Consider the following 22,834-nt stretch of genomic DNA (forward strand, 5'->3'; position numbering starts at 1 on the left):
AAGTATTTTTTATCCTGAAGAAAATGTGGCTAATATGGGAATCCAAAATTCAATGCATGTTTAAGGAAGTTTTTCCCTAATCCCACACTCACCTGCCTTTCATGTTTAATATGGTAATTTCTTATAGGGACATTTATCTTCTGTTCTTCAAAAAGAAGAAAAAGTCTCACCAATTTTTGGTAAAGAGGAGACAATAGAAGTGCCTATTATTAGTGCTTCGACTCAAATAATGCTCAAAGGACTTTTTATGGTGCTTGAGTATCTTTTTAGACAAAATAGCAGGTAAGTGAAGATATCTGTAATTTTTCTCTTAAAAATATTATCCTATTTGGATGCTAACATGTGTTAAATAAATACTGATTTTAGGTGAGTGGGAGTATTATAGATATTATGATGTATTTGCTTTTACTTATTGGGAGACTCAGATCAATTGCAGTTAGTCTTTTTTATAATGATAATATTGAAATGAGTAAATACATTTAATTAATTCATCATTAAATTTATGGTCTTTCAGTACTAAATTTAAACAATATTATATTATAATTAATATTATAATATTAATAAGTATAACATGGATGTATATTTACCAGTGTCAGAAAGTCTCTTTGGTATATTGTATAAAGCCACTACCTCTTGTCAAGTTATGGTACTACCTACTTCCAGGAATTTTAAAATGTTTTCTTCATTGTGGCAAATTATACATAAAATTTGCCATCTTAACCATTTTTAAGTATATACAGTAGTTCAACCCATGAGGTACATTGGCAGTGTACAATCATCAGCATTATCCATGTCCAGAAATTTTTTATCTTTCTAAACAGGAATTCTATACCCGCTCTTCCTCTACATTCCCTTCCTGCAGTTGCTACTAACCTTTACTTTAATTTTACAAATTTTTGCTTTCCAGGTATCTTATATAAGAGCAGTCTTATGATATTTGTCCTTTTGTATCTGGAACATTTCACTTCATTTAACATATTTTCAGAGTTCAGCCATCTAATAGCATGTATCAGGATTTCATTTCTTTTTATGACTGAACAATATTGCATTGTATGTGTATGCATCATCTTGTTATTCTGTTTGCTTATTGTGAGTAATATTATAGTAAATATTGGTGCACAAATATTTGAATCCTCCCTCAGTTCTTGCTTTACATATCCAAGAACTGGCAGCAGAATTTACAAGATCATAGGGTAATCTTACATTCAGCTTTTTAAGATAATTGCCCTAGTGTTTTCTACAGCAGCTCACCATTTTACATTCCCATTAGCATTGCATAAGGGGCTGGTTTCTCCATATCCTTGCTGAGGCTTACTATTTTGTGATTTTTATGCAGTCACTCCTAATGTATATGAAGTGATATATGGCTGTCATGTATTTTTTTTTTTTGGTACCGGGGATCGAACTCGGGACCTTGCACTTGCAAGGCAGGCGGTGGAACCACTGAGCTAAATCCCCAGCCCTGGCTGTCAAGTATTTTTAATTTTTATCTTCCTGATGACTACAGATATCAAGAATCTTTTCATCTGGCTATTGACCAATTGTATATTGTTTTTGGAGAAATATCTTTCAATATTTCACTCATTTTTGTTTTTTATTGTTGAGGAGTAGTAGCTTTTCATATTATCTGATTACCAATCCTGTATAAGATAAATACTTTACGGATATTTGCTTCTATTCTATGGGTTGTTTTTTCACTTCTTGATAATATCCTTTAATGCAGGAAAACTTTTCTTGAAATCTAATTTATATTTTCTTATGTTGCCTGTACTCTTTAGTTCATATATGCAAGAAGTCATATCCAAATCTGATGCCATGAAGATTTTTTTCTTCTAGAATTTTGTAGTTTTTTGCTGCTAGCATTTTTTTGGTACCAGGGGTTGAACTTGGGACCTTGAGCTTGCGAGGCAGGTGCCAGAACCACTGAGCTAAATCCCCGGCCTGCTGCTAGCATTTTTTATAAAATTCTCTTTACAGTTTTTGAGGATCTGACTTAACTTTGAGATCTGATTTCTTTAGGTGTGGAATTGACAGTAAAATATTATAATGAGGACATAGTTGAAAATACCACATTTTGTTTTGTTTAAGCCTATACATTTTATATTCTTTTATCGAAAAGTTATAAACTGGATGAATTATATATCTTCTGATTCAATACTTCTCATAAAAAGATGATGACTGAAACCCAAATTTTAAAGGGATTTCAAAAAAAATCATAATTAGTTGCTAACACCTTTTAAACTTTCAGCAAAAATTATCTATTTTCTTATATGATTAAAAGTATAACTTACCTTTTAGCTTCTTTTACTATAATACTGTTTCCTAGTTTGTAATTATGTAGTATGGGGTAAATAGCTGTGACCTGGGAGTTGGCTGACCTGAGTTTTAATTCTGGTTCTACCATAATTTATGTAATATTTGAGAATGGAATTGGGAAGTGGCTGATGAAGGTTAGATGTCTTGACGATTTGTAATATTTCCTGTAGGAACTGGTTTATTCTGTGATTTAATGGCTTAATTTATATCAGAATTACTGAATTTAATTAGTAATGGGAAGAATGTTATCTTTCAGTGGTAAGGTGCCAGCATTCTTTGAATTTTATATATAATTAGTTTTTATATTGTATGTAGCTGGGTCATTATATGTTTTATAATGTTTTGTCATTTAATTAGCATTTTCTTTGCATTTAGATTTGCAGATGATTATAAAGTTGCTATTCAACAGACTTACTCCTGGACACATCACACTGATATTTCAGATAAAAATGGGTTCTTTGCTGTACCAAAAAATAAGAAAAGTTCACGACAGAAAAATGCAGTTCATGTGCTAAACTTTTGGTGCTTAAATCCAGCTGTGGTAAGCTTATCACATTGTAAATGAAAGTTTTGTCTTCTTGGTCAATACCAACAGTTCAATGAATGTGACTCTTATAAGATTTTATGCATCTAATTTTTTCTTTTAGGCATTTTCAGATATTAATGGCAAAGTTCGGACGATTGTTTTGACATCTGGCACATTATCACCAATGAAATCCTTTTCTTCAGAGCTTGGTGTTACATTTACTATCCAACTAGAGGCCAATCATGTCATTAATAATTCACAGGTTAGTTTTTATTTTTATAAGGCTCCCAGGCTTTTTAACCTTAATATATTAATTCCACATAAACAAATCAGAAGATACCTGAAATGCCGGTAAACCAATCCTCATGTGAAATTCACAGTTTACTTTTAGAATAAAAGAAAATCCATCAATGGTTTAATAGTGTCAAAAAAGGAAATATTAATAGTATTCCTTCAGCCCAGTCGCTTTGGATCCCAGTCAGTTTGGATGCAAAGACTTTACTACAGATTCTTCATTTAATAAGTTTTAGTTTTTCTATGCAATTGAAAAACAAGAAAAATTTGACTTTATTGTAGTTCTTATTGTATATTTGTGTTCCTTTTTTCTATTAGACTATGATGTATCTTATTTTTCTTTTATATCTCCATTTTTCCTTGGTACTTAGATTAATACCAAGCTTTTAGTAAGTGTTCAGGACATATTTGAATGTCTAAAATAAAGTAGTACTTTTATGACTCCTATGATTTTAGTTTTAAAATTTTTATAATATCTATAAATGTTATTTTAACTTTCCTAGAAATGTTTGAATTGCCATTTTTGATTATGCCTTCTGTTTCTTTTTATGAAATAATTTAAAGTAGTTAGCTATATACTTAATATCACCTGTGTGTCTAACACAATTCTAGTCTCTGCAAGGCTGTATATGCAGGTTTCTGTGTGGGGACCCTTTTGCTTCTCACAGTTACTTCAGAGCAACTACTGACATTTAGTAGTTGGAAGCCCAGAATGCTTCACTCCTATGTAATTAAGAATTTGCTTTCCAAAATGCCAGAGGGCTTCTGTTCAGAAACATTGCCAAAAACAATAGTGAAGTAAAAATACAAGTTTCACATTTTCAAGTTGCCTTCTGTGGAGTCACACAGAAGTTATTAAATTCAACATATTTTCTCATAGGAATGTTATTGTAGGCTTTAATTAATTATAATTTCAGCCTAGGGCAGAAAAGTTCAATTAACCTGCAGTATTACTGAATTATTTATACTAATGGTAGTTGTGCAGCTCTATTGTTATATTGTCCTCCAATTTTAAAAAGTTTTATTTTAATTGTAATAAAATACGCATAACAAAATTTACCATCTTAATCATTTTTAAGTCTACAGCTCAGTCTTGTTAAGTGGATCCACACTGTTGCACAACCAATCTCCAGAACTTTCTCTTTTTTTTTTTTCAGTACCGGGGATTGAACTCGGGTCCTTGCGCTTGCGCAGCAGGCGGCGAAACCACTGAGCTAAATCCCCGGCCCAAGAACTTTCTCATTTTGCAAAACTGAAACCCTATTCCTATTCAAATACTTTATAGTCACCCTCCCCAATGAATCCCTGGTAACCACCATTGTATTTTCTGTTTCTGTGAATACTAGATACTTCATGTAAGTGTAATCATATGATACTTGTCTTTTTGATGACTTGCTTATTTTACTTAGCATAATGTCCTCAAGATTTGTCCAGCCTGAACTAAAAAGTGAGACCTTGTCTCAAAAACAAAAGTCACATTTGGGCTGGGGATTTAGCTTATTGGCTCTGGCGCCTGCCTCACAAGTGCAGGGTCCCGAGTTCAATCCCTGGTACCAAAAAAAAAAAAACCACAAAAGCCACAAACAGACAACAACAAAGCAAGAATCTTTGAACATGACTGAATTTATGGGAGAGCAGTTCCTGTTGTTGAGAGTTACCTATGGCAAATCAAACCAAGTCTTCACCCCCAGTAATTTAGGATTATCTTTTGGTATATAGACCTAATATATTTATTTTATGTGTTTACTTATTCATCCTGAAAATAATTGTGATATGCTTAATTTTGACCCTTTTTGCTTTGAAAGAACTTTCATTCTAAGAGAAGTCAGTGATCTACCTAAAGCAAACTCCAGTAAATTCTCTCCATAATTACAATGTTTTTTTCACCATTTCCTTCATCATTGAATTACTTATACTGATACATTCCTTCTTTTTTTATTTTGTGCATATTCTATAGATATTTCTTTGTGGCTACCATGGAGATTACAGATATCCTAAAATTATGTTAGTACTGTTTGAATTGATACCAACCTAACTGTATAAATTAAAAGTAACAGAGAACTCTCCAACAATTAAAAAAGAAATTTCTGTGAAATTTGTCGCTGGACTTAACTTTTGTATAAATATAAATAAATTGTTATTATCCTAAGTGTTAATTGTCTGTGCTGTTGAGGCATAACTCTTAATACTAACATTTGTATTGTAGGTTTGGGTTGGTACCATTGGTTCGGGCCCTAAGGGTCGGAATCTGTGTGCTACCTTCCAGCATACTGAAACATTTGAGTTCCAGGATGAAGTGGGAGCACTTCTGTTATCTGTGTGCCAGACTGTGAGCCAAGGAATTTTATGTTTTTTGCCGTCTTACAAGGTAAAGGAATATCGATTGTTTCTTTTGCCTTTAAATTATCACATAAGATTGCCTGATAAACTTTCTAGAGGGAGAAGCAACAAGGTAATAACAAACAGATTATTTTACTTATTTATTCAATAAGGTACTGCCTGCTTGTTCGATCGCTATTTTATTTAAAAGTCCAAAAGAATAAAAGTCTTCAAGCAATGTTATGTAACAGGGCTGCTCATGTTTGCATGATTTTTATTCTTGGAGGCAACTTGGTGTTTTCATAGTTGAAAGCAGGAGAAATTGTCCTTTTCATTCTCATAAATTATACTTCTGAATGTTTTCAGTAAAGCAAATCTAAGCCCAAGGTTCTGTGTTGACCATTATTTTATTCTTGCATCTGGCCAGAAGAGAGAGATTTTTCCCTTATTTTTGGAGTCATTCAGATTTTTAACAATTTTTTTAGTTAAATTAAAATTATATAGTATATTTTGATCATAATAGCCAAGACATCAAAACCACATACAATTCCTGAGAATAATAGTGTATTTTATAAAAATCTAAGTTAAATTTCAATGTAAAGAAGTGCCGGTTTTCTTTCTCAAGGCTGTTTTGACTATGTTGAATTCCTTGAGATTTCCTGTGCATTTTAGGATGCATTGCTTTGGGCAGTATTGCCATACTAACAATATTGAGTCTTCTAATCCATGAGCATAGAATGTCTTTTTTTATATATATGTCTTAATTTCTTTTCTAGTGTTCAGTAGTTTTCAGTGTACAAATATTTTGCCTCCTTTGTTAAATTTACTCCTAAATCATTTTTTTATTTTTGGTGGCATTGTAAATAGAATTATTGTCTTAATTTCCTTTTAAGGTTGTGCACTACTAGTATATAAAAGTGTGATTGATTTACTGGTATATAAAAGTGTGGTGACTTTGTGTTGTGCAACTTTGCTGAATTTATTTATTTGGGTGTGAGATCTTTAGGGTTTTCTTTTTTTTTTTTGTATCGGAGATCGAACTCAGGACCTAGTGTTCGCAAGGCAAGCAGTGGTACCACTGAGCTAAATCCCCAGCCCGGGTTTTCTTACATATAAGATCATGTTATCTGTATGGAGGGATGATTTTACTTCCTCTTATCTAATTTATATTCTTTTTCTTGCCTGACTACCTGGCTAGAACTTTTAGTATTCTGTTGAATAGAAGTGGCAAAAACTGGTATTGACATCTTGTTCCTGATAAAGGTTTCTGTGTTTCACAGTTAAGTATAATGATGTCTTTTCCTCTTTCTCTTTGTCTTATTCTCACTCTTGCTCTCCCCCCACCCCTCCACACTTAATACTGTCCTGGGGATTGAATCCAGGTTCTCCTGTACTAGTTAAGCACTCTATCACTGAACTGTATCCCCAACCTCCATTCATTTCCTTTCAACCTTAAGTCTTTAGATCTACTAGGATTTTTTTTTTTAATTGAACCTGGGACCTTCACACTGAGCTACATCTCTGATCCTTTTTAAAATTTTAAGATCAGGTCTTGCTAAGTTGCCCAGGCTGGGCTCAAAATTGTGATCTTCCTGACTCAGCCTCCCAAGTACTTGTATTATAGGTATGTGCTACCAAATCTGGCTAATATGAATGTCTTGTAGTCAGCATATAATTGGTCTATGGTTTGTTCCTTAAATTAATTCTGTGTCTACATTTTCATTGGAGAGTTTAGTTTATATATAAAGCAGTTATTACGTAAGTAAAGCAATTGTTGATAGGAAAGGACTTCTGCTGTTTTTCTGTTTATGTGTTTTTTTCATGCTTTTACCCGCCCCCCCTTCCTCCACTGTTGCTTCTTTTTTAATTTTTTCGTAGTGATGGATTTTGATTTCCTTCTCATTTGATTTTTTTTTTTTTTTTTTGGTACTGGGGATCGAACTCGGGTCCTTGCGCTTGCAAGGCAGGCGGCGGAACCACTGAGCTAAATCCCCGGCCCTTAATATATATCCTGTAGATATTTCTTTGTATTTACCATGAAGATTATAGATATTATATTATCCTAAAGTTATAATAATCTGATTTGAATTGATACTAACCTAACTTCAGTTATATATAAAACTACTTCTAAATAGCTCCCCTCACCTTTATGTTATTGATATTACAAATTTGCTCTATGTATATTATGTGCCCAATAACATGAATTTTTTTTGGTTTTTAGACAGGGTCTTGCTTTGTAGGGCAGGCTGACCTTGAACTCACTATGTAGCCCAGGCTGGCCTTAACACTTGGTGATCTTCCTACTTCAGCTTCCTGATGAGTGCCAGGATTACAGGCATGGATCACCTTTCCTGGCTCAGATTTACAGTTTTCACATATATTTTTAATCCTATCATAGAAAACAAAAAGTGGAGTTACAAACCAAAATTACAATACTGAATTTATATTTGTCTGTGTAATTACCTCTGTTGGAGATTTTTGTGTATTCCAAGTGCTTCAAGCTACTGTCTTGTGTCCTTTGATTCCAAAGTGAAAGATTCCTTTTAGAATTTCTTATAGAGCAAGACTAATATAAACTGAAAGTGTAAATAAGGATCAAAATGTATAATAGATAATGTGAAATAGGAAGAAAAGGTGCAAAGGGAAGGGGAAATGAGAGAGGTAGGGGAAAGGAAAGAGAGGAATGGAATTAATAAGAGAAAAGGAAAAAATAGAAACAGGCTTTGGAAATAGGGAGGGGTGGAGGGATTAAAGGGAGGGCAGGGGAAGGGGAAAAAATAAGATATGTTATGTAAAGGTGCAAATCCCCAATGATGAATGTCATTATATTGAATACCTAAAATGTACCAATAAAATTGATTTTAAAAAGCCAAAAAAAAAAGACTAATATAATAAACTTCCTCAGTTTTTATTTATCTGGCTATGTCATAATCTTTTCATCATTTTCAAAGGACAGTTTGGCGATAACAGAATTTTCGGTAGTTCTGGCAGATGTAGAATTCTTGGTTCAGTTTTTTTTCTTAGTACTTTAAAAATATCATCATTGCCTCTGACATTTAGGGTTGCTGATGACTGTACTGAGGATCCTTTGTGCTACGTTTCCTTTCTCTTGCTACTTTCAAAAGTCTCTGACTTTGTCTTGTGTCAATTATATGTCAGTTTGGTTTGCTTTGGGTTTATCTTCCTTTGAGTTTACTGAGCTTCTGTATTTGTAGACTAATGGCTTACATCAGATTTGTAAAGATTTCAGCCATTTTTTCTTGAAATATTTTAAAAATGAGTAAAAACAAATGCAAAATAGCATAATTTATGCAGTACAGTTGAAGTTATGCTTAGAAATTAATTGTTTTTCTTTTTTAAAAAGATGGTCTTGGGATTAAACTCAGGGCCTTCTACTGAACTACATCTCCAGCCTTTTAAGAATAGTGAATGACTGATTGAGTTAGGGTCGTGCTGAGTTGCTCAGGCTGGGCCCAGACTTGTGATCCTCTTGCCTCTGCCTCCTGGAATGCTGGAATTACAGATGTGTCCCACCTGTGCCTGACTGGAAATGTATAGTTTTTAATGTTTATGAGAAAAAAATCTTAAATCATAACCTATACTTCCACCTTAGGAATCTAGAAAAAGAAATGGAAAATAAACACAAAGTAAGCAGAGAGAAGGAAATAATGAAGATAAAAAGAGGAAAAAGGTGGAAAACTGTCAAATCATAGAAAAAATCAGTGAAACTAAGAACAGTCTTCACTATGAAAATGTATTTAGTAAAATTAATATAATCTAGCAAGACAAGTCAAGATAAAAAGAGAAGATAAATTACTAGCGTCAGAAATTACAGGGAACATCATTATAAATTCTGTTGCCGTTGGACAGATAATTAAGAATACTTGAAACAACCTTATGCCCAGCATTTAAGCAACTTATATAAAAGATAAATTCTCTACAAGACCCAGATCATCAGAATTGTTAAAAAGAATTAGTGAATTTAAATAACATGTCTATTGGACAAGTTGGGCAAGTAATTAAAATCTTTCAGTGAAAAGAAGTGTAGGGCTGAGTGTGTAGCTCAGTTGTAGAGTACAACACATGCAAGGTCCTGGGTGGGATCCTCAGCACCACAGGGCAAAAAATGTAGGCTTGGGCCAGGGATTTAGCTCAGTGGCACAGGCCTGCCCTGCAAGCTCAAGGTCCTGAGTTCGAGCCCTGGTACCAAAAAAAAAAAATGTAGGCTCAGTTGACCTTTTTGGTAAATTCTACCATGAAAATATACCAGTTTTATGCAAACTCACAAAACAGGGAGTGGAAAGATTTACCACAATATCAGGCACACTTAACTCTGATACCAAAGCCAAATAACAATATTATAAGAAAATAAAATTATAGACCAATGCAAGGCCAAAAATTACCAAAAATTAGTAAATATATAATAAAAAGAATTATATATCCCTACCCAGAGGTTCCAGGAAGTCAATATTAGTTTATTTTCAAAAGCCAAGTTGTGTAATATAGCAAATCAATAGGTTATAAAGGAGAATAAAAACATATTTATCTAAAAAAATGTAGATGAAACATTTATGAAATTTAATACCCAGTTATGATATAAACTTAGGAAACAAAGAGCAACCTGATTAAGGACATCTATGAAAAACACAGTTAATACCCTACTTCATATAAGACTGAATGCTCTTTTGCCTACTTTTACAACTGTGATGAGGCTATCCATTCTCACTATTTCTGTTCAGCATTGTATTTTATCCAATTTAGTAAGGAAGAAAAAGAATTAAACAGATTTGAAAAGAAATATAGTTTCTTTGCTCAGACATCATGATTGGACAGTTTGAAAATCCTAAGAAATCTACAAAAGATATTAGAATTAATAGTTGAATATAGCAAATTTATAAGGAGCTCATTATACACACATTGTATACAAGTTGTATACATTGTATACAATTGTTACATTGTATACAGTGTAACAAAACAGAGATGAGGTGTCTTTCTATAGTTGGCTTTATTAACATGAGGCCAAGGTAAACTTACGGAGAAGTGGGAGTCTTTTCAAGAAATGTTGCACGAGTCACTTGTTTTTCCATATGGGATAAAATGAACATTGACCCTTTTTAACCTTATAGAATGGTGACATATAGCTGTAATCCCAGCTATCAAGGAGGCTGAGACATGATCATAAATTTGAGGCCAGGACTGTGGATGTAGCTCATTTGCAGAGTGCTTGCTTAGCATGTGCAAAGCCCTGGTTTCCTTCCCCAGTACTGTACAATAATCAGTCAGTCAGAGAAAGCAAGCAAGCAAGCAAGCAAGCTCAACAGGTTGCACTAAGACTTGTTAACATGAAGAGCTTTTATCTCTGAGCCTGACTGGCAGCTGTAGGATTGCTGAAGAGCTCCAGAGAGAGACGGTGATCTGTGGAGAGCTAGGAAAGTGCCCTAGAGGGCACCAAAAGCTGCTGGAAGAGCAGGAGCAAGCTATGATGGGGCTACAAGCTCCAGCTACTGAGTGGGGTGGCTGGGAGCTGTCGGGAGCTGCAGACACCCAAGGCTTAGGGCTGTAACATTAAGAGCTAAGAGCTACAGACACTCAAAAGCTTGGAGCTGTAATACTTAAGGGCTGAGACCCGCTGACACTCAAACCCCAGAACTGCTAACATCAAGGGAGCAGCGCTTGCCAGTTCATGCTTTCTATCCAAATAGAGCAAGAACCCTTTGCCAATTCCTAAGTTCTCAGAAGCTGATATGGGGATCCTCTGCTTTAGAGGGCCTTGAAGAAGAGAGTGGACAGTCCTTTCTCTGGACATTTTATATAAATGGAACCATATAATAATATGGCCTTTTGTGTTAGGATTCTTCATTTCACATTATGTTTTCAAGGTTCATATGTGTTGGTGATTAGGCATGGCTTAGCTGGGTTTTCTTTTCTTTTTTGTTTTTTTGAGACAGAGACTCACTATGTAGTCCAGGATGGCCTCAAACTCTTGGCAATCCTTCTGCCTCAGCCTCCTGAGGCTGAGATTATAGGAATGCACTACCATGCCCACCTTAGCTGGACTTTCTGTTCAGTGTATCAAGAGGCCTTCAGTGGTCAGCTGGGCTGCAGTCTCATTGGAGAGTTGACTGGGGACAGATGCACTTCCAGTGTTTCTTGGTTTGGTGGCAGAATTTATCTCCTTGTGATTGTAGGATATAGTACCCAGTTTCTTACTCTTAGGTCTTCATGCCTGCACTCAGATCCTAGCCATGTGGCCTTCTCAACAGCAAGATGGCTTTTTCAAAGACAACAGAGTATCTCTTCTTAGGAGGGGGCCAATCTGTCTTTTAAGGACTCTTGCCTGTTTAAGTCATGCCTACTCAGGATAATTTTCCTTTTGATTAACTCAGAATCAACTGAAGTGGACCTTAATTACATCCACAAAAATCCCTTCACCTTTGTCACATAATATAACCTGATCGATCATAGGACTGAAATCTTACTTTCATTGCCCTACTCACATTAAAAGAGAAAAGTTTACATGGGTTATGTACAGGAGGTAAGAAATGTAGGGGCTATCTTAGACCTCTTCCTATCAGAAGAATTAATTTGTCAATGTAAGAAAAGGGTTAAGAAGACCATTAGAAGAAAGACTTTACTGTGGTATCCGAGGAGAATTAGGTAATGAGATGTAATTAGGTAACAAAGTCATCATGACTAGCATACAATATGCTCACTGTAAATGCTTGTTGAATTAACACTTGAACATAACTCTTCCTAGTTCAAGTCTTTCTTATTGTATTAGAATTCATAGATATTTTAAAACTATAAACATCTGGGTGATTTGCACTATAGAGCAATACATTCTAATTCCATGTACTGTGGACCCTTGACTTACAAACTCAATCGGTTCCTGAGTGCTGGTTGGAACAAAGTTAATACAGCTGAAATCTGGATGTTTACCTGGGTACACACTATAAATCACAAGAGGCAGATGAATCTCCAATTAACCTAATTAACCCAAGTTGTTCGTATGTCAGGCTGGTCATAACTTGAGGGTCCACTGTATGTCCTAGTATTTATTTCATATTGAGAAAGAATCTTTAGTATTTTTATTGGCTTTCTTTAAAATACTTAGTTTATACACATCGAAAACCTTGCTTACATTTGAGATCTCTCTGAGAAATCTGATAACTTTACTTCACATTTATTTTTATTTATTCACTGAGGAAATGATGATTGGGTACATATTTATGTGGTATGTACAAAGAACTTTGCTAAGCTATGTTAAATCTTCAAACATGAAAAAGTTAACTCTTCAAGATTTGTTTGATTGTGGTGTACAAATAAGTAAGTGTACAAATCCCTATAGCACTGGACAAAATCTAGTGATACTGGAAGTAAGAGTAGGAAGAAATCACATTTGTTTGAGTGAAGGAGGGATGATATTGAGTATTAAACAAAGGTAGCTAAAGTCACAGAAAATATTCTTATAATCAGGTTAGTTTAGTTTGTGTGAAAATACCACGGAAGGACTGGACAAGAGATTGCACATTTTCATACAAGAAACAGGAAGAAATCTACAACTTTTCAAACTATACATCTCAGTAGTATTTTTTTCATGTATGTCTAGATAATTAGAATATGTGATTTACTCAAAACTTTACTCATTCACTGAGAGAGATGAAACCTGTTTCCTTTTATTATAAACTGCATTACTGGGCGGGGGATTTAGCTCAGTGGTTTCGCCACTTACTGCGCAAGCGCAAGGATCGAGTTCGTTCCCCAGTACCAAACAAAACAAAACAAAACAAAACTGCATTACTTGTGGAAGTAAAGTTAAGGTGAGAAAGTTATCATTTTAGATTTTCCCCTACATTTTCTTTCAGAGCTTTCTAAAGTTACTTGAAATTACAGTTGTTTTGTGAAGAATATCATTCTTCTAAAATAAAACTGATTTTGACTCTATTGTCATTTAACTGGTAGCAACACTGCTTTAGAACTGAGAGATCATTTTTATGAGTGGAAGAGTTTCTAAGTTTTGTTATGGATAGAAAGTTTCCATTAAGTAATTTAAAAAAGAGACTATTTGGTGCCAGTGTAGCAACTTGGGTCTTTTTATTCATCCATTACATACTTTGATTTTTCTCTTACAACTTTATGAATAATACGCATAAACCATTTTCCCTAAGGAGCATTTTACATTCACCACTAAATGTCAAGTAAGAAATAAAATGCAAATGTTTCTGTTCAGTCTCTAGTTGTATTATTTAGCATTACATTTTTTATGTTGAGAAACTTGTAATGTTAGTAGAAGTTTGATATGTTTCTCATTTTTAAGCTACTTGATCTAAAGGAGAAACTGAATTGGTACTTTTTTTTTTAATGCTAGGATTAAAGCCAGTCCCTTGTGGATGGTAGGCAAGTAGTCTGCCCCTGGGCTACACCCCCAACTCGAAATGACTACATTGCAAAAATGTTTTTTGTTGTTGTTTAGATGGTTGAAGTTTCTATAGATGATTGATTTACCTTATTTTAAAAGATCAGCTGGGCCTTTTCAAGAGACACTTTCTACAGGGTTAAGTTGAAGGATCTTCATAGTGCTGAGGCCTTTGGGATGTGGTAGGAAGGTTGAATTCTTGGTTTTCTAGTCCAAAGCCAACTTTTATACTAATATTCTAGAGTTAAATGTATGAAATATAGTTGATCTGATAAATATTAATTTGATCTGTAATTTTTATTGAGAACAGTATATATTGATAATATCTGTATTTATGTTTGCTTTATTGTTTTTACTTTTGAGCCTAATTGTTATCCTTCAGAAGGTGAATATAAGAACTACTATGAAAACATAGCTGCTTTAATGAGTGAGTGAATATTCTGAAAAATAATAAGGCAGCTGGAAAGTAGCAATTTAAATAACCTAGTTTTGTTTTTACTTCATTTTCTTTTGTGTGCATATATGCATATTTGTAGTCACTCACATCCCTTGTCTGTTAATAATGTGCATACATTTGTGCCATTTTTGGTTCCAAATAAGCTCTGTAAAAATATATGGCCTATAATTTTTAAAGTGAAAAATTTAGGGAAAATAAAAGCACAGCAGTTAAGATTAAACTGGAGACAAGGTTGGCCAGGTAGCCTAGTTTGAAGAGGCAGGGATTCAGGCAGGAATAGACACTCAAGTCATCTTAACTCCCTGTGCTTTTTTCACTTCTTAGTTCTCATTTTTCAGAAATTAAAAGATAGGTATGCAAACTGATTTTAGGGAAAGGCCTAGAAAATTGGTTAAATAGAACTTCTGATTAATTTGCTATGTGTTTTTCATATTAAAGGAATTTTTTTGAGCTTGATATAAGCTAGAAAGACTTGGAGGCTCTAGGCACTACATCCTTGTTACAGTCTTTAAATATTCTATATTTAATCTTCATAATAGCAATTGATTTTTCTTTTTGCCTACCAATTTCAGATTAACTCCTTTTGAGTTTTTTATAATTGGCATTAATCCATTAATGAGTGCTCCACTCCTTTAACCTAAACACCTTCAATAAGGCCCCACCTCTTAACAGTGTTACTTTGTAGATTAAGTTTCATGGGCATTTTAACAATATTCTAATCCATGAACATGGGATATCTTTCCATGTATTTGTGTCATCTTCAATTTCTTTCATTAACTTTTTGTAGTTTTCAATGCTTAAATTTATTTGTGTTTTATTTTTTTGTAGCTATTGTAAACGAGATTGTTCTTGATTTCTTTTTTGGACAGTTTGTTAGTATATGTGCACATGTGTGTGTTGATTGTATTATGTGTTGATTGTTGTTACCATTTTGTGTCTTGAATTTGCATCCTGTAACTTTACTGTATTTGTTAGTTTCTTACAGATTTTTTTTGGTGAAGCTTTTTTTTTTTTGGTTCTGGGGATCGAACTCAGGTCCTTGCGCTTATGCAGCAGGCGGCGAAACCACTGAGCTAAATCCCCGGCCCTAGTGAAGCTTTTAAGGTTTTCTATATAATCATTATTTTGTCAACAGAAAATCATAACTTCTCTTTTTCCTTTGCTATTTGGATGTTTTAAATTTTTTTCTTCTGCCTGATTGCTCTGGCAAGGTCTTCCAATACTGTGTTGAATAGAAGTGAGCAAAGTGGACATCCTTGTCTTATTCCAGATCAAAGAGAAAAAGGCTTTCAGTGTTTCTTTTTTGAGTATGTTAACTGTGGATTTATCATATTTGGGCTTTACTGTGTTGAGGTACTTTCCTTTTTATCTAATATGATGAGATTTTTATTGTGAAAGAATGTTACATTTTGTCAAATGGTTTTTCTTTATCTAATGAGATGATTATAAAGTTTTTGTACTTCATTCTGTGAATACTTTAGAAGTTCATGTGTTTCATCTTCTCATAGTTTTATTTGAATGCAGCAATAATGAAGAATATACTCATTTTTATTATAACTTAAATTTTACTTAAAAAACATGACTAGTGGTTGTGGTGGTGCACACCTGTAATTCCAGCTATTCAGGAGCCTGAGGTAGAACTGCAAGTCTGGGTGCAACCCTGTCTGAAATAAAATTTAAAAGAGGAGTGGCTGGGGATGTAACTCAGTGCTCCTTGGGTTCAATCCCTAATACCATCAACAACAATAGCAACAACAATGCAACCTTACATATTTATATTTTATTTTTATTGGTTTTTAAAATGGACCATTTTATTTCTAACTTGCTACCTATAGGTACATAAAACTGAATAAAAGAAAATAAAAATTCTCAAATATTAATACCTAATGAAACAGTGAAGCATCATCTTTGGATGGAAAAATATGACAGGTTTTATTTATGAAATAAATTATGTGAATACGATTACAAAAGATGGTAGTCTGTTTAGGCAGAACTATTAAAAGCATTAAGACTTGAGAACTGGCTATTAAAGCGAGTAAATGGCAATATTATAAAGTTAAACACATGCCAAAAAACATTTTCCAGAGAACTGGGATTGTAACAATACCATTAATGAGGGCAAAGTGGTCTTAATGCAATTTGCACTTTCTAAAGTTTCAAAAAAGAGGCTTTGAGTTAGTGCATTATTAATGTACCGAACATCTGGAACTGTGTAAAAGCTATGGACGGTCAACCATTGCAGGATTTCCCCACTAGTTTGCATTCTAACTTACTGCCTCCCTACTGCAATACTGGCTTTCAGATGTTTGAAAAAGTAAAATGAGAGTGTCCAGATAAGACACAGACTTCCAAGGTATCTTGTAATTTGTGACTTTTAATTTGTGTAATACAATTTTTAAAAGATTGCTTCTGAGGTAAACAAATCCAAATGATGTGGACACCAATTGGCAAATTCCATCATCTCTATGCCTATGTTTTGGCTAGTCTTTGTTAGTGAATAGTACTTACCCTTTACGAGCTATTCAGCAAAATGACTTTTAACAGAGATAACCTCACATTTTCAACACATGTAAGCCTTAAACCCTAAGAGAGAGCTCTGTTTCATTATATTTTCCTATAATTGTTTCATTTTAAGGATATGTAAGAGAATTTAACAATCGAGTTATTTGTGTGCTTTTGTGATTGCACTGGCAATCACATTTACACAATTAAGTTGTAGAAATGTGCAATTTGAGTGTTACCTGTAACGAGACTGAAAAAGCTGTAGACCTAAACATTTGTTATCTGAAATGGAAAATTTGCTGTACATCATTTTGACTAAAATAATTGTATGCTTTTGCTGTAGCACTACCCTCCCAATGGGCATGTAGCCCCTGTGCAGTTCTTAATGGAAGGGTTTTAAGGTACTTTTTCTCCACTGAAGAGGTTAAAATAAACTCACCATGTTCTTTATTAATATTGCTCATAATCACCAAATTTCCCCCCTTTTGGAGTGTTCCTTGTATTTCTTTACCTGAACCAGAATCCGGGTATACCCAGAAGATATGCCACTTCCTACTCAGCTCTTTCAAGTTGTGACTGTTTTTTCCTCTCATAACTCTTTGGATTTAATAGTGTTTGCTCTCTATCATGCTTTCTAAACTTTCCCCTCTCTATTTTCTTTAAAAGAAAGAAAAGAAGTGGGGGAGCAAAGGAGAGAGGAGAGAAAGGAAAGTTATATAGGAAGGGAAGAAAGGAAAAAGGAAGGAAAAGGAATGTAAGAAACCACTTCTGGAACTCAGTAACAAAGAACTAGTCTCTGAGCTCATGTCTTTAAGTCATATCACTCTTTCTCCTTAGTCTTTATTGTCATCTTACAAATCACTTTACTATTCTTTTATTGAGGATTTTGGCACCTGATTTTACAGGAATTTATATTCCTCCCTAATCTTCCATGGGTTTAGACCTTCCTTTTTCATTCATTTGTTAAACTTATTGAATTGAGTACTTTTATGTGTCAGATACTGTTCTAGATACTGACAATCAGGGGTGAGCAAAACAGACAAAAGTGAGTGCCATCTAATATTTCAGGGATGAGAGACAGAAAATAAACCAGATATATAGAAAGATATAATAGTTAGATGATGTTATGGACTGAATATCTGTGTTTCACCAAATTTCTTATGTTGCAGTCCTAACCCTGAGTGTTTGGAGATGGAGGTCTCTGTGGAGAGAATTAAGATTAAATGAGGTTATCATGGTAGGGCCCTGATCTCATAGGAAGAGTGCCCTTGTAGGAAAAGGCACCACAGAGCTAGCTCCCTGTCTCTCTTTGCTCAAGCACAGAGAAAAGCCGTGTGAGGACCTGGAGAAAAGGGGGCTGTTTACAAGCTAGGAAGAGAGCCCTCAGCAGACATCAGGTTGGCCAATGTATTGACCTTGTACTTCCATCCTCCAGAGCTGTGAGTAATTTCTGTTGTTTAAACTACTCAGCTTGATATTCTGTTGTGGCAACCCAAGGGCCTAATACAGGCAGTGGTAAGTGCTATGTAGGCCACCTAAGCAAGGAAGGGGGAAAGAGAATTCTGGGAGTATAGGAAGAGATGGTTAGAATTTTAATTGATTTGGAGAGGCTTGTCTGAGGAGATGACATAGAGAAAAAGTCCAAAGGAGAAGAGGAAGCAAACCATTCTGATTTCTGGGGGAAGAATGTTCAGTTAGAAGGAACTTTGAGGTAGGAGAGGGGCTTGGTTTGAACAAGGAAACTAGTATGGTTGGAGCGGTGTAGGGATTAGGTGAGCAGAATCACCGGCGGTGTGATCAGAGAAGTAACTGAAGTAAAACCACGCCACCCCAAGGATTCAGATTTTATTCTGTATGCAGTAGGAACCAGGTGTAGACTTTAGAGTTTTAAAAGGATCATGCTGGCTGTTGTGTGGAAAATGGACTGTAGAGAACAGAGGAAGAAGCAAGGTAACTGTTTAGCAAAATCTGTACTAATACAAATGTGGCAGGGATGATTGTAGTAATAGTGAAGACAGTGAAAAATATTTGAAATGTAGATGTAATCTGAAGGAATTGCTGGCAGGATTTGCTGATGGATTAGATGTGCAGTGTGATAGAAGGAAAGAAGGTAAGGTTTTTTGCTAGGCCTTTATATGCATTGTCCTGCCAGTTGATCTTATCTATTTACAAGCATTCTTAGTTTCAGTTTTTGACTTGTTTTCCCAATTTATAACTCAGTTCTGGCCTCTGCATATCACACTCACATATGCAACTGCCAGATCAACATTTTAATTTGGATATCTTAAAGACTACAGAGTTGTAATCTTTGCTTCCAATCTTTGCCCTTTCCCCACATTGCCTATATGAATAAATGATAGTATAATCTATATTTGGATTAATCTGATATCAGTGGGGCTTCTTTAGATCTCTTTCTCCCTTTCCTGTCATAGCCATCAAACCACTTTATTCCTTTGGCATTGAGTGGGTGGTGGTGATGCTAGGGGATTGAACCCAAGGACCACTGCAATACATTTGCAGTCTTTCTTTTTTTCATTTTGAGACTGGCATCCTCACTAAGTTGCCCAGGCTGACCTCAGACTTTCACAAGACCGTTCTGCCTCAGCCTCCTGAGTGGCTGTCCTTATATGTGTGCCATCATGCCTGTCATAAATTTTAAATATATTTATAATCTGTTTACTTTTTTCCCTATAATTTTCAAAAAGATAAAATTATGGCCCAAATATAAATACAGAGTGAACACCTATCAAATATTTTATTCCATTGACTGATTAATGTGGAAATGAGCATGATGGTAAGGCCATTTCAGAAGACACTTAATGATCTATGTACTTATAGACAATTTAATAAAGAATAAAATGAAATATTGCTGACCTGAATACAAAACTGGTTAATGTACTATAGGCCAATAAACTGTAACCTTTGGGATTATCTTTTCTCTTGGACAGAAATGATTTGAATTTCTAACAAGTTAAAATGTAATTCAGCTGTCTCAATCCTTAATAATAAACAATAAATTCAACAAAGTGCATTTCCCTAGATAATCCTTTAGTAGAGACCTTTTCCTCCATTTTATAATGGAGTTTGTGCTCTTTTTTTTTTGCCTTTCTCGAATGTTGCATATTTTATCTAACTCTTTCAAAGTCAAGCCACTTTGTTGCTAAATTACTTTATTAGTAGCCTAGATGTATCTACTCTTGTTGCCCCTTGCTCATATTAATACCAGAGTAATGTTGTTTAATCTTTGTTTTAAACTGTGAAATATGAGTTGTGTTTAAGTGTAATATGTACATTTTAAGTAATAATAAGATGGGCATCTGAGTATTCACTGTCCTGCTTGAGCATTAGAAGCCTGAATGTATCCTGTTCCAATCACATCCCCTGCAAACTGGGGAAAAATTATTATTATAATTTTTTTTTCTGGTACTGGGGATTGAACTCAGGATCTTGCACTTACCAGCCACTGAGCTACATCCGCGGCTCAATTGTGTGTGTGTGTGTGTGTGTGTGTGTGTGTGTGTGTGTGTGTGCATCACTGAGGATTAAACCCAGGGCCTTTGCACTGAGCTGTATGCCAACCCAATTTTATTTTATTTTATTTTAGAGACAGGGTCTTACGAAGTTGCTCAAGCTGGGCTCAAACTTGTGACCCTCCTGCCTCAGCCTCCCACAGTGCTGGGATCACAGGTGTGAGCCATCATTCCTGGCTTGTTTGGTTTTTTAAAATATAGTCGGTCAGAACCCATTCTACATAATTTTGGGGAAAAAATCATTTCACAATTAAATTATTAGGCTAGTCTTCTTGCCTACAGGCCAGCTATGACATACCTAAACCTAACTCCATTTTTGCCTCTGGTCACAGCTGAGACCTCAATGGTTCTGTTATGCTGTGACATTCAAGGGCAACATTACATCAGCTGAAAACATCCTGGTTCTTTGAGAATGGAGTAGGAAGGTTTCACCTGGGGAGGGACAAATTCCTCATCCCACCTATTGTTATAAGAACTCCTTTGCTCATTTTATGTCTTAATCAACATAAGATCCTCATCAGCCTAAGATCCTCATGGTCCTAGGATTAGTGCCACCCTCCAAGAAATCTGATACTTCTGATTATAAGACCCTTGTCAATTTAATATTATCATCCCCCTCTGAGTCACCTGTTACTCCCTATGAATCCAATAAATAGTGGCAAGCTCGGGGTGCCTTTGTCTTTGCTGCCTGGAGTGGCATTGATCAAGCTAGAACCCAGCTTCTTTAAGTCTCATTTCTGTCTATATATTAATTAATTTACCTTGTGCTGTCGTGGCTCACAGGAGACCAGGGGTTCTGGTAACATCTCCTTTCCTTGTTCCCTACAGTAGTGCTTTTTCCCCCTTAAATAATAGTTTTAAACTTTATATAAAAATCATACATACATTGTCCATTTGCTTTCTTTTTAACTCAACATCTGTAGGTTTGCGATCTATCTTTGTTGAAACATGAAACTAGTTTATTCACTTGTACTACTGTGTAATATTCACTTGTATATGTGTGTTTATATTTTTTCAATTTTTAAAATCACGGTAGAATAAACATAACATAAAATTTACCTTTTAAGCATTTTTAAATTTTATTTTTGGTACCAGTGGTCGAACTCAGGACCTTGTGCTTTCGAAGCAGGTGGCAGCACCACTGAGCTAAATCCCCAGACCTTTTAAGCATTTTTAAGTGTTCAGTTCAGTGGCAATCTAGCACATTCAGAATATTGTACAATCATTGCCACTTTCCTTTTCAAAACTTTTTAACTATTCCAGTCAGAAACACTGTACACACCAAACACTAACTTCTTATTTTTCCCTCCTTCTAGGCCCTGGGAACCTCTCTTCTATTTTGTCTCATTGAATTAGTTAACCCACATAAGTGAAATCGTAGCATATTTGTAGTTTTGTGTCTTTTTTCAATGACCATGTTTTCAGGGTTCATGTATGTTGTAGCATGTATCAGAATTTCATTCCTTTTTATGGTTGAGTAATATTTCACTGTATAAAGATAATATATTTTATCTGTTGATTGAGAGTTCAATTCTTTAGACTTTTTGGCTATTGTGGATAATGCTTATGGGGACTGGTGTACACCTACCTGTGTAGGTCCCAGCCTATTTTTAGTTCTTTTAGGTGTATACCTAGAAGTGGAATTGCTGATCATACAGTAATTCTACCTTTTCTTTTTTTTAACTTTTGAGGAATCACTAAAATATTTTCCTTTGCAGTTTTACCACCAACATAATAGAAGTTCTTTATATGTTCTGGATACTAATTCTTTGTCAGATCTGGTTTGCAAATACTTTTTTTTTTACTTTATTGATAATTTTTTTTCCTGTACCGGGGATCGAACTCAGGTTCTTGCGCTTACAAGGCAGGCGGCGGAACCACTGAGCTAAATCCCCAGCCCTATTGATAATTTTTGATGAAATCCCATTCAGTCTATATTTTTCTTTTATTACCTGTACTTTTGATGTTGTAGCCAAGAGATAATTGCCAAATCTGAGGCCATAACACTTTGCTGTATATTTTACTCTGAGAGTTTTATATTTTTAGCTCTTAATACTAAGGTCCTCCATAGACTTTGAGTTAATTTTTGTATGCTGTGTTGGCAAAATCTAACTTCATTTTTTGGCATGTGGTTATCTAGTGTCACAGTGCTACTTGTTATAAAGATGCTCAGTCTTGTATCATTTCAGTAGATGTAGAAAAGCCATATGATAAAACTCAACTCTTTTTTTCCTTCTGGTTTTGGGAATTAAATCCAAGACCACCTCACTGAGGTACATCCTAGTCCCTGTGGGTTGTGTTGTGTTGTATTTTGATATAGGGTCTCCATAGGTTGTGCAGACTGGAATCAAACTTGTGATCCTTCTGCCTCACTCAGCCTCCCACAGTGCTAAGATTAGAGGAATGTGTCGCCATGCCCAGCTTCAACACTCTTCCATTATAAAGCTTTCTAAAACTTTGGATAAAAGGTAAAT

General features: G+C 34.8%; 1 protein-coding gene across 2 annotated transcripts in view; it reads left to right on the top strand.

The window, feature by feature from the left end:
• Positions 1 to 22,834, top strand: part of Brip1 (BRCA1 interacting DNA helicase 1) — a 143,009-nt gene that overhangs the window by 60,742 nt on the left and 59,433 nt on the right. For both annotated transcript variants that reach the window (XM_021248691.2, XM_087191448.1), the window contains 4 exons: positions 128 to 282; positions 2,692 to 2,857; positions 2,964 to 3,104; positions 5,343 to 5,504. In XM_021248691.2, coding sequence (XP_021104350.2) covers positions 128 to 282; positions 2,692 to 2,857; positions 2,964 to 3,104; positions 5,343 to 5,504 — 624 coding nt within the window. The remainder of the gene's footprint in view (positions 1 to 127; positions 283 to 2,691; positions 2,858 to 2,963; positions 3,105 to 5,342; positions 5,505 to 22,834) is intronic.

The sequence above is a fragment of the Heterocephalus glaber genome, unplaced genomic scaffold, assembly GCF_053883595.1.
Source record: "Heterocephalus glaber isolate CG9 unplaced genomic scaffold, H.glaber_assembly_v1.0 deba00001564, whole genome shotgun sequence".
In the NCBI taxonomy this organism is placed as follows: domain Eukaryota; kingdom Metazoa; phylum Chordata; class Mammalia; order Rodentia; family Bathyergidae; genus Heterocephalus; species Heterocephalus glaber.